The following is a 13,206-nucleotide window of genomic DNA, read 5'->3' on the forward strand; positions in this document are numbered from 1 at the left end:
GGAGGTGTGGTCTTGTTTCTGGCATTGCGGGCTAAACCAGTTCCTAGGAAAAAGGAGTCAAAGCTGGAGGCCGGCCTGCAAGAAGCAGTAGAGCAGGAGGCAAGGGCAAATATCCAGTGGGCAGGGCAAGGCCGAGTCTCAGAGTGCCTAGGATAACGTCCCAGGCAGGGTATCTGAGTCTGTGAAAACCGTCCATGGGCAAATGCCCTCAGTATTCTGTGGGCGGTGTCAGGGTCAGGACTGACAAGCTGGAGCTACAGGATTGAGACGTTGAAAAGCTGCCTGGGGATGGAGAAAAGCTCTGAGGCCATGGAAGAACCCAACTAAGAGTGTCAAAGGGGGAAAAAAGTGTCAGAGGACTGGTCACTGAGAGTGGACTAAGGGGAGGGCTCAATGCTTAGTGTTAGAAGTGTAGGAAGCAAAGCATAAAGAACCTAGGGGTGTGTCTCAGGAGGGCAATGGGAGCCAATGAAGAGCAGTCATGGGCGCGGCGCTGTCAAACTTCGCTGGGCGGGACCGAAGGCACCGAGCCAGGGATGGGACCGAAGCCTAAGCCAATGAAAAGCCGACAGGTGGGCGGGGCGTCGCCCTAAGGCCAAGGGTGGAGCCAATGAGAAGCGGAGCCGCGTCCCCGCTGCCCCCGCCTCCGTGGGGCGCGCGCCGAAGCCACGGGCAGCCGTTAGGGGCGGGGCCTGCAGCCGCCCGCGCGCGGCTCGCGCCCTCCCCTTTGTGTCGCCATGGCGGCGGCGGCGGCGACGAGGACGACGAGCGAGGGGTCGAGCGCAGCCGGCGCCTGAAGAGGCTACGCTACCATGGTGGTGAGGGGCCCACGCGGCCGTCAGTCCGTCTGCGTGTCAGTCTGTCCGCGCGCGGCCCCGCCCCGCGCGCCCCGCCCCCGGCCCCGCCCGAGCCCGCGGCCTGCGCCGCCCCTCACCCCTCGTCGAGGTCCCTCTCGTCCCGGGTCTTGGGCCCGAGCTCTTAACCCGGCCCCGCCCCCTCAGTGTGCATCCCCTTCCACGCCCTGGAGGGAGGTGACAGTGGCCGAGGACCCAGGCTTGGGGGGATGGGCTAGTCCCAGGAAGGACCCGCACCGCCGGTTGCCCCCTCCCCGGGACCTGCCGAAGCTTCCTGGGTTCTTCGCCATCCCCCATCCCACAGCCATCCTCAGCGTCTTCTCCCAACCTCCATCCCTCCCTGGCTAGCCCCCTCCCCCTCCTACCACCAGCCCCCTTCTTGTTCTTGAGCCCCACCCCCATCCGGCTCCATCCTCAGCCTGACCCTTTTCTTCTCATTCTCACTCCGTTGTGCTCCCTTCAATCAACCCTCCCCTACCCCTCCATCGGCCTGAGCCTTGGCCTTTCCAGCATCTCCCCTGCCCTTACACCCCAATCCCACACTAGCAGTGTACCTCTGGCTAGATCCTAGGGTCCTTCTCCATCTTCTTGTCCTCACCCTCCCTCCCCACCATCTCCTCCTCCCACCATGCTGCTCCTGCTCATTCATCCATTCATTCCCTCATTCGCTCACTTAACAGACATTCCCTGATACTTCCTGGCAGAGCCCATGTTCCAGACGCAAAGAAATTCACGTCCCGTCCTGCCTTGGGGAGCTTCATGGGCTGGAGAGGGACAGAACCGAGGGTGAGACCCAAGGATGAACCTGGGGTCGCAGGGATATGAAGGAGGGAGTGGCTAGAGCCTGGCCTGGGAAATACCGATCTGGCAGCTGGTTAATTTATTCATCAGATCTTACTCAGCTCCTGCTGTGTGAGTGGGCACTGGGACCCAGAGAAGAATTAGGCTCAACCTTCCTTGTGAGGAGCATCAGTTCTGTGCCCAGCTCTGTGCTGGGTCGCTGATCCTGGGGAAGTCACAGTCCAGTGGGGGGAGATGGACTTGTCACCTGTGGTATCTCAGAGTGCTCAGGGCTGGGATGGGAGAACCTCAGGGGATAGAGGAGTCTAGAAACGCAGGCTAACACTTCCAGGACAGGGAATGAGAGAGATGAGACCTGAGGGATGAGGAGGACGGAACCTATGGAAAGCATAAGGAAGAGTGAGTGTTCCCCGCAGAGGGAACTACCTTTGCAAAGGCCTAGGAGGAAATGAGAAGATGGTGCTTTTGTTGGACTCTTAAAAGTTTGAAAGCTTCCGGAGTGGAGGCCGAAGGGGGAAGATGGGACTGGAGAGGTAAACAGACCTGAGAATTCAGACTTTTATCTTGAAGATAACAGGGAGCCGTTGAAGGTCTATGATCTGTGGAGAGACAGGCAGATATGTGTGGTATGAAAATTATACTGGCGCTTGCTATGAAGAAGCTGGCAGGAGGGGAGAGGTTGGAAGCAGGAAGATTGATAAGATGGGAGCTGTGATTGTCCAGACATCAATAAAAGGTGTGGAGAGGCACATGGGGGCATGACTATACTCCGCAGGGGCTAAAGGAGGGCTTTAAACAGGGAGAGATGGTACCAGCATGTGCTCTCTCTCCCTCACCTTCAGGCTGTGCTCTTCCAGCCCCCCACCCCAGACCACACACAAAGAAGCAGGCCCACCCTTAGTTGCTCTCACCTCTCCTTGACCTACCCTTTTGCTCCATGCTTAGGGCAGCCTATGGAGCAATTCGGGCCTCTGCGCCCAGGCTCACAGATAACAATGCTCCCGTTGTCTCTCTGCTCCCATCTCTGGAGGCCTCTGATTCTTCTTTCTGTTCTACAGGCTCGCAGCACTGACAGCCTGGATGGCCCAGGGGAGGGCTCAGTGCAGCCCTTGCCTCACACTGGGGGGCCCAGTGTGAAGGGGAAGCCTGGGAAAAGGTGAGAGATGAGGGTGAGGTTCAGCTTAGGAGGGGGGTTGAATGCAGGAGCCACCAGTGATGTGTACCTGTCCCCCAGGCTCTCGGCTCCTCGAGGTCCCTTCCCCCGGCTGGCCGACTGTGCCCATTTCCACTACGAGAATGTTGACTTTGGCCATATTCAGGTATGAGGGCTTTGCACCAGGTGGGAGGGTGAGAGCTTCCCCAGCCCTGAAGCAATATTAGCCACTTTACCCTTAAAACCTGTCTCAGGAATAGGTGCTCCTCCCACCTGAGCAGTCAGTGGCAAGAGTCACAGGGCGGAAGGGGAGCGCGGTTCATTCATTCGTTCATTTCTTTATTCATTCACCTAACCTTTTGTTAGGTGTAGGCTCTGTGCCAGGACGCTGTACTCTGAGACATTACCAGGCCCTGCCCTCAGGGAGGCCAAGGCCAGGGTTGCAGACCCATCTCTAGATAGTGCCCACCTGGAAAGATCAGGACTGGAACAAAAGTGAGGCCCCTCCCTGGGCCTTTGTTTCCCTCTGCAGCTCCTGCTATCTCCAGAGCGCGAAGGCCCCAGCTTCTCTGGAGAGAATGAGCTGGTGTTTGGGGTGCAGGTGACCTGTCAGGTGAGGCCACCCCCTTCTCATCTGGCCTGACAGATTGGTCTTTGTGGCTTCCAGCTCAGTGTAATGGGACTACTGGTCCTTTCTGTCCCTCCTGTCCCCACAGGGCCGCTCCTGGCCAGTTCTCCGAAGTTACGATGACTTCCGATCCCTGGATGCCCACCTACACCGGTGCATATTTGACAGGAGGTTCTCCTGCCTCCCAGAGCTCCCTCCACCCCCAGAGGGTGCCAGAGCTGCCCAGGTAACCTGCTGGTTGTCTCAGCCCCCTGCCCCCCAGCTATGGTGTGTCCTCCTGAGCAATGTGGGAAGCCGTCAAGAGAGGATAGTGAAATACTTAAACACTGCTATCGCCCAGGTTCCAACCAGTCGGAAGGGAGAGGCCCATGATGAAGCTGCAGCAGGGAGGCTCCTTTCAGTTTTAGGATGATGAGGTGTTCCAGGGGATTCGGTGGGAGAGTCAGCGGGGCCCCGCCCAGTGCGGGCACACAGGAGCCTGGCAGCCCATTTACTAACTGATACGGAAATAGGTCAGTGCTTACCAGTGGAGCGGCACCATGCATTCAGGCTGAATCCCAGCCCTGCCTAGAGGTGAGCTAGGGCAATAGAGAAGGGCAATAGAGAAGGGCAGCGAACTCTCTCAAGGTCCCCTCACAATAGCCCCCCGACAACCTGCCCCCAGATGCTGGTACCCCTGCTGCTGCAGTACCTGGAGACCCTGTCGGGCCTGGTGGACAGTAACCTCAACTGCGGGCCTGTGCTCACCTGGATGGAGGTGCGCCCAGGAAGGGGGGCTTGGAGCTGGGAGGGAGCGAGGACTAGTTTGCAAGTGTGTGTGGGTGCAGGAAAGAAACGAGCCAGAGTGGAGGAGGCCCTGGTATTTCAGTGTCTGTGTGGGCATGCCTGTGAGGGAGAATGAGCGTGTGTGTGTGTGTGTGTGTGTGTGTGTGTGTGCGCGCAAGCGAGCAGGCATTGGACTGTGCGCATGTAAGCATTTCAGGATCTATCAGTTAGAAATAGGTATGACTGTAACTCCTAGAACACCGGGCCCACAGTGGCTCCAACCAGGTTTTCAGAGAGGAGGTGAGCTTGTCTGCTACGGAGGATGAGGGCACCGGGGTGTCCCAGGACATGAGAAGGGCGGAGGGGCTTTGTTGGACAAGAGTTTAGGTGTTTGACCCATAGCTCTGACCAACAGAGGCTCTCAGGTGGGGGACAGGTAGTGGCCTCCTCCTGGCCTGGAGGAAACTTCTCTGCCTTTATTGTCTCCTCCTCGTGGTCTCTCCCCCCCTCAGCTGGACAACCATGGCCGGCGCCTGCTCCTCAGTGAGGAGGCCTCCCTCAACATCCCCGCAGTGGCCGCCGCGCACGTCATCAAGCGGTACACAGCCCAGGCACCAGACGAGCTGTCCTTCGAGGTGAGGCTATGGGGAAGCAGACTCCGGCTGGGCTCCCCACTTCCCTTGTCCCTTCTGACCCTCCCTCCAATGACCGTCCCTCTCCCAGGTGGGAGACATTGTCTCCGTGATCGACATGCCGCCCACTGAGGATCGGAGCTGGTGGCGGGGCAAACGAGGCTTCCAGGTGAGCCTGGCTCGGGCGGATGGGAGGGCCAGGGCACCGCGCCAGCTAGGGTGGCCCACTCACTGACCCCAAACCCTCCTCAGGTTGGTTTCTTCCCCAGTGAGTGTGTGGAACTGTTTACGGAGCGGCCTGGTCCAGGACTGAAGGGAGGTAAGTGCCAGGGACAAAATGGGGAGGCTTCCCTGCCTTCTTTGCCCATCATCCAGTCTTTCCACCCTTTGTTCACCCCACAGAAGCTGATGGTCCCCAGTGCGGTGTCCCAACGCCCCAGGGTGTCTCCTCTCTGACTTCAGGTAATGGGACAAGAGGGCAGGCCCCTGCCCACCCCACCCACCATGAGACCAGTGGTCACACTGACCCTCTGTGACTTGCCTTTACTCCCACAGCTGTGCCCCGGCCACGTGGGAAGCTAGCGGGCCTCCTCAGAACCTTCATGCGCTCCCGCCCTTCTCGGCAGCGGCTGCGGCAGCGGGGCATCCTGCGGCAGAGGGTGTTTGGCTGTGACCTTGGCGAGCACCTCAGTAATTCAGGCCAAGATGGTGAGGCCCCATGTCCACCTGCCCAGCCCGCTTCTCCCGCCCCGTTACAGCCTGCCCAGACCTGAGCCCCTGCTTCCTCCCAGTGCCCCAGGTGCTTCGCTGCTGCTCTGAGTTTATCGAGGCCCACGGGGTGGTGGATGGAATCTACCGGCTCTCAGGAGTGTCATCCAACATCCAGAGGCTACGGTGAGGGCCTTCCACCAAGCCCTTCCGCAAACACTCACTGAGCATCATCTCTCTTCCAGGCCCTGTGCCATGTGCTGGAGACACAGAGTTATGGAGGGTGTGGGGGGGTGGCGGTTAGGAGAGCTTAGAGTGGGGTCGGACTGGGGCTGGGGGCAGGGAGGGTTTTCTTGAGGAAGTGACAGCCAAGCTGAGGCACAGTGAGTACAGGGGAAAGCAGCAGGAGCTCATGTCCCTGGAGTAAATGGACCTTTCAGATACTGTTAGGATTTTGCCTTTTACTCAGAGGAAGGGGTCTGAGCTGGGGAGGGACAGCGTGAACCGTCTAAGGTGGGAGGCAGTGAGGCAGGAGTCCTGGGGCTAACAGGAGGCGCGCGAGGTAACAGTATGGAGCCTGGGGCTCTGCGAGATGAGGCAAAGAAAGGGTCACACGAGATGGCATTTACCCAAGAGCAGTGGACACAACCAGAAAGTTTTGAGCAGGGGCTGCTAGGATTTTGGCCACATTTTCCAGTGACCTCTTGAAGCCAGGAGAATGACAACTTCGTGGGAGTAGCGTCGTGATCACGTTCTGTATTCAGATGACCTCGGGTAGCCACAAGCAGGAGCACCTCCCACCTGAGCCTCAGTGTCATCCTCTGTAAAATGGGGCACGCTCGGTGGGGCACACAGAGTTGTTAGGGAGTTCTGTAAGGTACTACCTCTGAAGAGCCCAGCACAGGAAGAGAGTTGCTTCTGTCTGTGGACCCTTTGGGAGGTGGGGGAAGAACATGGCCAGGTGGGTCAGCTCTGACCTGAGTCTTTCTTCTCCTTGACCTGGTGGCCTCAGGCATGAGTTCGACAGTGAGAGGATCCCTGAACTGTCTGGCCCTGCCTTCCTGCAGGACATCCACAGCGTGTCCTCCCTCTGCAAGCTCTACTTCCGGGAGTTGCCGAATCCCTTGCTCACATACCAGCTCTACGGGAAGTTCAGCGTGAGTAAGGGAGCTGGCAAGGTTGGAGGGTGCTGGGATGCCCCGGCCCAGCCCCCGTCACGCCTGTGCTTCCTCTCAGGAAGCCATGTCCGTGCCCGGGGAGGAGGAGCGCCTGGTGCGTGTCCACGATGTCATCCAGCAGCTGCCCCCGCCTCACTACAGGTAAGCCAGAAGGGGCAGGGAAGGCCTGTGGGGGGGTCCCATGGGAGCTGAGGCTCAGGTGTCGTCCTCCACTGCCACCCCCAGGACCCTGGAGTACCTGCTGAGGCACCTGGCCCGCATGGCAAGACACAGTGCCAACACCAGCATGCATGCCCGCAACCTGGCCATCGTCTGGGCGCCCAACCTGCTACGGTGAGCTGGCAGCCCACCAGCCTGACCCCCTCAGCTTCCTTCCACAAGCTGGGCCTCAAGTCGGCCCCACACTTCCCACCCAGAACCCACCCAGCTTCTGTTCTCTCTTTCACTTCATTCCACACATACTTCCTAAGGACCCCCTGGGTGCGGGCTCTTGTTCTCAGCCAAGGGACCCAGGACCCAACAGTGAGCAAGAACCTGTGCTCCTAGGCTCACATTTTCATGGCGGAGACGGACAATGAGCTAGCAACAAGAAAACTAGAGAGTGTGGTGTGATGGTGACGAGTTCCAAGGAGAAAGATGACAAAGCAGGGAAAGGAGATGCATGTGGCCATGGAATTTTGAAAATTTTAGAGGGGCAGGCGAGGCTTTCATAAGAAGTGAGCCCCAGAGGATTTGATGGTGACCGAGACAGAGGAGCTCTCTGCTCTGCGTGAATTAAGTGGTCCGTGAGATGGTGGATATAAGAACTATTAGGACAAAGAAAAAAAAAAAGAGAGAGAAGGAAGCTTTAACAATTTTAAATAAGGTGGGTGAGGAAGACTCCATTGAGAAGGTAACATTTGGGTCAAGACCTGCCGGAGGCGAGGGTGGGAACCCATGTGGACTTGTGGGGAGGAGCAGACCAGGCTAAGGGAACACAAGTGCCAATGTCTGGAGGCTGGAAAGGCACTTCTGTGCTGGAGGGCCAGCAGGGAGCCCAGGGTGGCAGGAGGGAGCAAGGGAGTGAGTGAGTAGTTGAGGGGGAGGAGATGACAACGTCAGAGTGATGACGGGACCAGCCAGAGCAGTAACTTCTGGGTTCCAGGTCATGGTAAGGACTTTGCTTCTGCCAGGAGAGGTGCAGCAGGGGAGGCTCTGAGCCTGCAGGGCCCTGATGGGGTCACAGGCTCCCTCTGGTTGTGGCCTGGAGCAGACTGCAGGGGGCAGGATAACCTGGGAACCCAGGGAGGAGCCGCTGTGATGTCTGGGAGTGGGAGGATAGAGGCTGGGCCACCGTGGGGAAAGTGGGGGAGAAGAGTTTAGAATCTGGAGAGATTTTTGTGGATGGAGCAGACAGGGATTGCTGAGAGGCTGGATGTAGGTGTGAGGGGAAAGAGAGGGGTCAGGAGCATCACCCGGATGTGTCTGGCCTGAGCACTGAGATGGGGAAGGCAGGGAGGGAGGGGGTTGAGGAAAGGTTGAGAACCCAATTCTGGATGTGATCACTTTGATGAGGTCAGAGGTTTTGGATGACTGTCATTTCTTCTGTTGACTTCCCATCGTGCCTAGCTGGAACCTGCCAGCTGGGCTCAAAGCACCTGGCACCCCTCCCCCTTGTCCCATCCAGGTCCATGGAACTGGAGTCTGTGGGGCTGGGTGGGGCAGCAGCCTTCCGGGAGGTCCGGGTGCAGTCTGTGGTGGTGGAATTCCTGCTCACCCATGTGGATGTGTTGTTTAGTGACACCTTCACCTCTGCTGGCCTCGACCCTGCAGGTATGCTCATCCCACCCCCTGATGTCCTGGCTACTGCCCCCTCATTGTTAGGGCTGCAGTGGGAGGGCAGGTGGGCTCCCAGCCCTATCCCTACCCCACTGAAGCTGGACCTCCCTCCTGGCTCCTTGAGGACCCCGCCCCGGCCTCTCCCTCCCCTCCCCCCACCTTCTCATTTCAGCTCCTACGCTCAGGATCCCCACTTCTTGGCCCGGACATCGTTCTTCCTTCACCCCTTGTAGCTCCCGGGGGCTCTTGGGGCCTTGGGGCCACCAGGGAGGAGGTGGGAGGTCCCCAGACTTGACCCCGCCCTGGCCCCACCCAGACTCCCCGCCCTACCCCGGACCCCAGCCCAATCAGGATTCAGCACGTCGGAGGGCCCTCTGGCCCGAGGTAACTGAAGCCAGAGCCGCTGCCCTCGCTGGCTGCCGGGAGCTGCCTCCTCATCAGCTCGTCCTGCCTCACTCCTCCTCCTCACCTGCCTGCTGCCCACCCATTCCCGCCTGATCCGCCCTGGCCCCCTGCCTTGCCAGCCCGGGTGGGCACGCTGCGGGGCCGGGGCTTGGGCTGTGGCGCTTGGCTTTGCCTGTGGCCTTGAGAGGCCCCCAGAGCTGACAGCTGCCCCCTTTCCCAACTCCTTAGGCCGCTGCCTCCTCCCCAGGCCCAAGTCCCTTGCGGGCAGCGGCCCTTCCACTCGCCTGCTGACGCTGGAGGAAGCCCAAGCTCGGACCCAGGGCCGGCTGGGGACTCCCACCGAGCCCACCACTCCCAAGGCCCCAGCTTCACCTGTGGAAAGGTGAGTGGAATGCTGGGGGAGCACAGGGCCAGCCTGGAGGCCCCAGATCCTCTGACTCTCTCCTTTGTCTCCCGCAAACCCCAGGAGGAAAGGGGAGAGAGGCGAGAAACAGCGAAAGCCAGGGGGAAGCAGTTGGAAGACCTTCTTTGCACTGGGCCGGGGCCCCAGCATCCCCCGAAAGAAGCCTTTACCGTGGCTGGGGGGCACCCGTGCACCCCCGCAGCCTTCAGGTCAGAGGCTGCAGTGGGTGGGGAGTTGGGGTGGAGGGGAGGCACTCTGGAGTGCCCCATGCCCATCCTGCCTCTTTTCGCAGGTGGCCGACCTGACACAGTCACGCTAAGATCTGCCAAAAGCGAGGAGTCTCTGTCATCGCAGGCCAGCGGGGCTGGTGAGCGCCAGGTGGCCCAGGCCCGGCCTGGTGGAGGAGCTGGGAGGGCTGGCGGCCCTGGGGTGGCCTCTAAATGTACTTCAAATTTGTGGGTTTGGGGTTCCTTTTTGATGTTTTTTAGTTCCTAATCTGGACATGAGTTTCAGTGTGTTAAAAAAAGTGTCACCCTTGGTTCATGATGCTCTGTGATCACTGGTCCAGGCAGGGCCCTTGCAGGTTTTTATTTATTCCTTTGGGAAAAAATCTAAGTAATGAAACGACCACCTGTGAGCCCACTGGCCAGAAGTGAAAGAGCCCCACTCCCTTGGTTGCAAGCTCCTTCCCACCAGAGGCAGCCCTGGATTCCATGGGCAGCATCTCCTTGCTCTAAGATTTTATCCCCTGCAGGCCTCCGTGTAACATATGGCACAGTCCTAGCTGTTTTGTAAATGTTGAAGGTTTCCGAAGAAAGGGTGCTGGATGCGGAACTTGACTTCCTGCTCACTGCCAACCACGTAGCTGAGTGTTGCTCAGCCTTGTGCCTCTTAGCTGCTCTCTGGCATTCATGTGCGGCTCTCCCATCCCAAGTCACTTGTCTATTCTCCTCCCGAGGGCTTGGGGGCTTTGGGGAGCACTCCTTACACACCACACTCTGGAGAGTGTTCCAGGCACCCAGGAACGAGGGGAGGGGCACGCTGTGGGCCTTGCTCATGTTCAACTTTACAGGACAAGGCCCAATTGCCCCCTGCCCGCCCCCCCCCCCAAAAAAAAACCAGTCACGTCTGTACTCCTGATAGTGATAGTGAGAGCTCGGGAGGTCCCGCTGGTCTCCCGCTCACAAGCCTTGTGGTTGTCAGATGTCAGACTGGCCTTTGGGGGTAGAACGATTCTTATCATGGCCTTGCCATCTCTTTCCTTTCTCATTTTGCCTGTGAATAGTGCGTGGATTTGCAGCCACTGGGACCCTACCCAGGGGAATGCCTCTTCGTGTAACTTCCCCAGCCTAGCCCACTGGGTGATGTACCCTATCCTTACTGCCATATGCCTATGAAGTTCTGACCCCTGACACCTAATTGCCCCCCTTCCAGGCCTCCAGAGGCTGCACAGGCTCCGGCGACCCCACTCCAGCAGTGACGCTTTCCCTGTGGGCCCGGCACCTGCTGGCTCCTGCGAGAGCCTGTCCTCCTCCTCCTCCTCCTCCGAATCCTCCTCCTCTTCAGAGTCCTCGTCCTCCGGATCCTCAGCAGCTGGGCTGGCGGCACTCTCTGGTTCACCCTCACACCGAACCTCAGCCTGGCTAGATGATGGTGACGAGCTGGACTTTAGCCCACCCCGCTGCCTGGAGGGGCTCCGGGGGCTCGACTTCGATCCCCTTACCTTTCGCTGCAGCAGCCCCACGCCAGGGGACCCGGCACCTCCCGCCAGCCCGGCACCCCCAGCCCCTGCCTCCGCCTTCCCACCTAAGGTGACACCCCAGGCCCTCTCACCCCTTGGGGCCGCCAGCCCTGCCTCGCCCACCGCTCTGGACATCTCAGAACCCCTGGCCGTATCTGTGCCACCTGCTGTCCTGGAGCTGCTGGGGGCCGGGGGAACGCCTGCCTCAGTCACCCCAACGCCGGCCCTCAGCCCCAACCCCGGCCTGCGGCCCCATCTCATCCCCTTGCTGCTGCGCGGAGCCGAGGCCCAGCTGAGTGACACTTGCCAACAGGAGATCTGCAGCAAGCTGGCCCTGCCTGTTCCCCGGGGAGCCCCAGGCCAGCATGGTGAGTCCTGCTCTGCCCACCCCATGCCCTTAGGAACCCTGAAGGTGCATCCAAGCCTGGCTGACTTCTCTTCCCATTCCTCTCTGTGTAGGTCCTGGTATGGATTCACCGCTGCTGCCCCCACCCCTGTCCCTCTTGCGCCCTGGGGGGGCCCCACCCCCACCCCCCAAGAACCCAGCACGCCTCATGGCCCTGGCCCTGGCTGAGCGGGCTCAGCAGGTGGCCCAGAGACAGAGCCAACAGGAGCATGGGAGCACCCCTTCTGCTCCCCACTCCCCTTTCCACCGCTCACTATCGCTGGAGGTGGGCAGTGAGCCCCCAGGGACCTCAGGGGTTGGGCCAGCCCCCAACTCCCTAGCCCATTCAGGTGCCTGGGTTCCTGGACCCCCACCCTCCCTACCAAGGCAACAAAGTGATGGGAGCCTGGTGAGGAACCAGCGGCCCCCCGGGACCTCAAGGAGGGCACTCAGAGGCCCTGCCCAGGTCAGTGCTCAGCTCAGGAGAGGTGGAGGGTGCAGGGGGTATGGGGATGAGCCACAGATGGCAGCTTGGTTCCTGTATTCTGTCCCCCCACAGGTTCCTACTCCTGGCTTCTTCTCTTCAGCCCCTCGGGAGTGCCTGCCGCCCTTCCTTGGGGTCCCCAAACCAGGCTTGTACCCCCTAGGTTCCCCATCCTTCCAGCCCAGCTCCCCAGCCCCGGTCTGGAGGAGCCCCTTAGGTCCCCCTGCACCACTTGACAGGGGAGAGAACCTATACTATGAAATCGAGACGGGTGAGGGAACCCCCTACTCTGGCCCCACTAGGTCCTGGAGTCCCTTTCGCTCTATGCCCCCAGATAGGCTCAATGCCTCATATGGCCTGCTTGGCCAATCGCCACCACTCCACAGGTCCCCTGACTTCCTGCTCAGCTACCCACCACCCCCTTCGTGCTTTCCCCATGACCACCTTGGCTACTCAGCCCCCCAGCATCCCACCAGGCGCCCTACCCGGCCTGAGCCTCTGTATGTTAATCTAGCTCTGGGGCCCAGGGGTCCCTCACCCGCCTCTTCCAGCTCCTCCTCCCCTCCTGCACACCCCCGGAGCCGTTCAGATCCTGGCCCCCCGGCCCCCCGCTTACCCCAGAAACAGAGGGCCCCCTGGGGCCCCCACACCCCTCACAGGGTACCTGCGCCATGGGGCCCTCCAGAGCCTCTCCTGCTGTACAGGGCAGCCCCACCAGCCTATGGGACGGGGGGCGAGCACCACCGAGGGTCCTTGTATAGGAATGGGGGGCAAGGAAGGGAGGGGGCTGGTCCCCCACCCCCCTACCCCACTCCCAGCTGGTCCCTCCATTCTGAGGGTCAGACCCGAAGCTATTGCTGAGCCGCAGCTGGGAGAGACCTTCCTCCCCTCCCTTCCCCCACACTGATATTGACCCAATCCAATCCCTTGTTTTGTATTTTCTTGAGCTCCTGACCCCTACCCCAGGTTTCTAACTTTGTAACATGTTTCTGATGTGGGTCCCTAACCTGTTATAGCTTCCCTACTCCGGGCTGAAGGGCACACCCATCCCCCCACCAACTTCCCCTCCTGGGGGCTCCCGCACAAATCTGAGGGCTAGGCCAACACCCTGTCTTCCCTCTCCCAGGAGCCCCCAGCTTGTCCTGACCTGTGCACAGGGGGTTGGGGAACAGCTCCTGCCCATCTCCCCCCACACTTCCCACTAAACCATCTGACAAAATTAATGAATAAAAATGGTGAAAACACGGCCAG

At 59.9% G+C, this 13,206-nt stretch overlaps 1 protein-coding gene across 4 annotated transcripts; it reads left to right on the top strand.

Annotated features, from left to right (window-relative positions):
* The first annotated feature begins 667 nt into the window (after nt 1-667).
* ARHGAP33 (Rho GTPase activating protein 33) lies at nt 668-13,201 on the top strand. Of its 4 annotated transcripts, none has more exons than XM_059152684.1 (22): nt 668-818; nt 1,535-1,640; nt 2,714-2,811; nt 2,890-2,974; nt 3,341-3,421; nt 3,525-3,662; nt 4,101-4,193; nt 4,714-4,836; nt 4,925-5,002; nt 5,086-5,152; nt 5,236-5,295; nt 5,389-5,541; nt 5,625-5,727; nt 6,554-6,698; nt 6,778-6,860; nt 6,945-7,052; nt 8,386-8,531; nt 9,171-9,324; nt 9,409-9,554; nt 9,638-9,712; nt 10,780-11,454; nt 11,546-13,201. In XM_059152684.1, exons 2-22 carry the CDS (start codon nt 1,614-1,616, stop codon nt 12,814-12,816), a joined length of 3,909 nt encoding a protein of 1,302 aa, XP_059008667.1. In that variant the 5' UTR covers nt 668-818; nt 1,535-1,613; the 3' UTR covers nt 12,817-13,201. The 4 variants fall into 4 exon arrangements, with proteins under 4 accessions (XP_059008667.1, XP_059008668.1, XP_059008670.1 ...); XM_059152685.1 differs by having other exon boundaries at nt 1,559-1,640; XM_059152687.1 differs by lacking the exon at nt 1,535-1,640.
* Nucleotides 13,202-13,206: the final 5 nt, after the last annotated feature.

The sequence above is a fragment of the Mustela lutreola genome, chromosome 16, assembly GCF_030435805.1.
Source record: "Mustela lutreola isolate mMusLut2 chromosome 16, mMusLut2.pri, whole genome shotgun sequence".
Classification (NCBI taxonomy): domain Eukaryota; kingdom Metazoa; phylum Chordata; class Mammalia; order Carnivora; family Mustelidae; genus Mustela; species Mustela lutreola.

Coding starts and splice junctions, on each gene's coding strand:
- ARHGAP33 (XM_059152684.1), top strand. CDS start 1,614: ATGGGCTGGAGAGGGACAGAACCGAGG. Junction 4,194..4,713: donor CTGTGCTCACCTGGATGGAG/GTGCGCCCAGGA, acceptor TCCCCCCCTCAG/CTGGACAACCATGGCCGGCG. Junction 6,861..6,944: donor CTGCCCCCGCCTCACTACAG/GTAAGCCAGAAG, acceptor TGCCACCCCCAG/GACCCTGGAGTACCTGCTGA.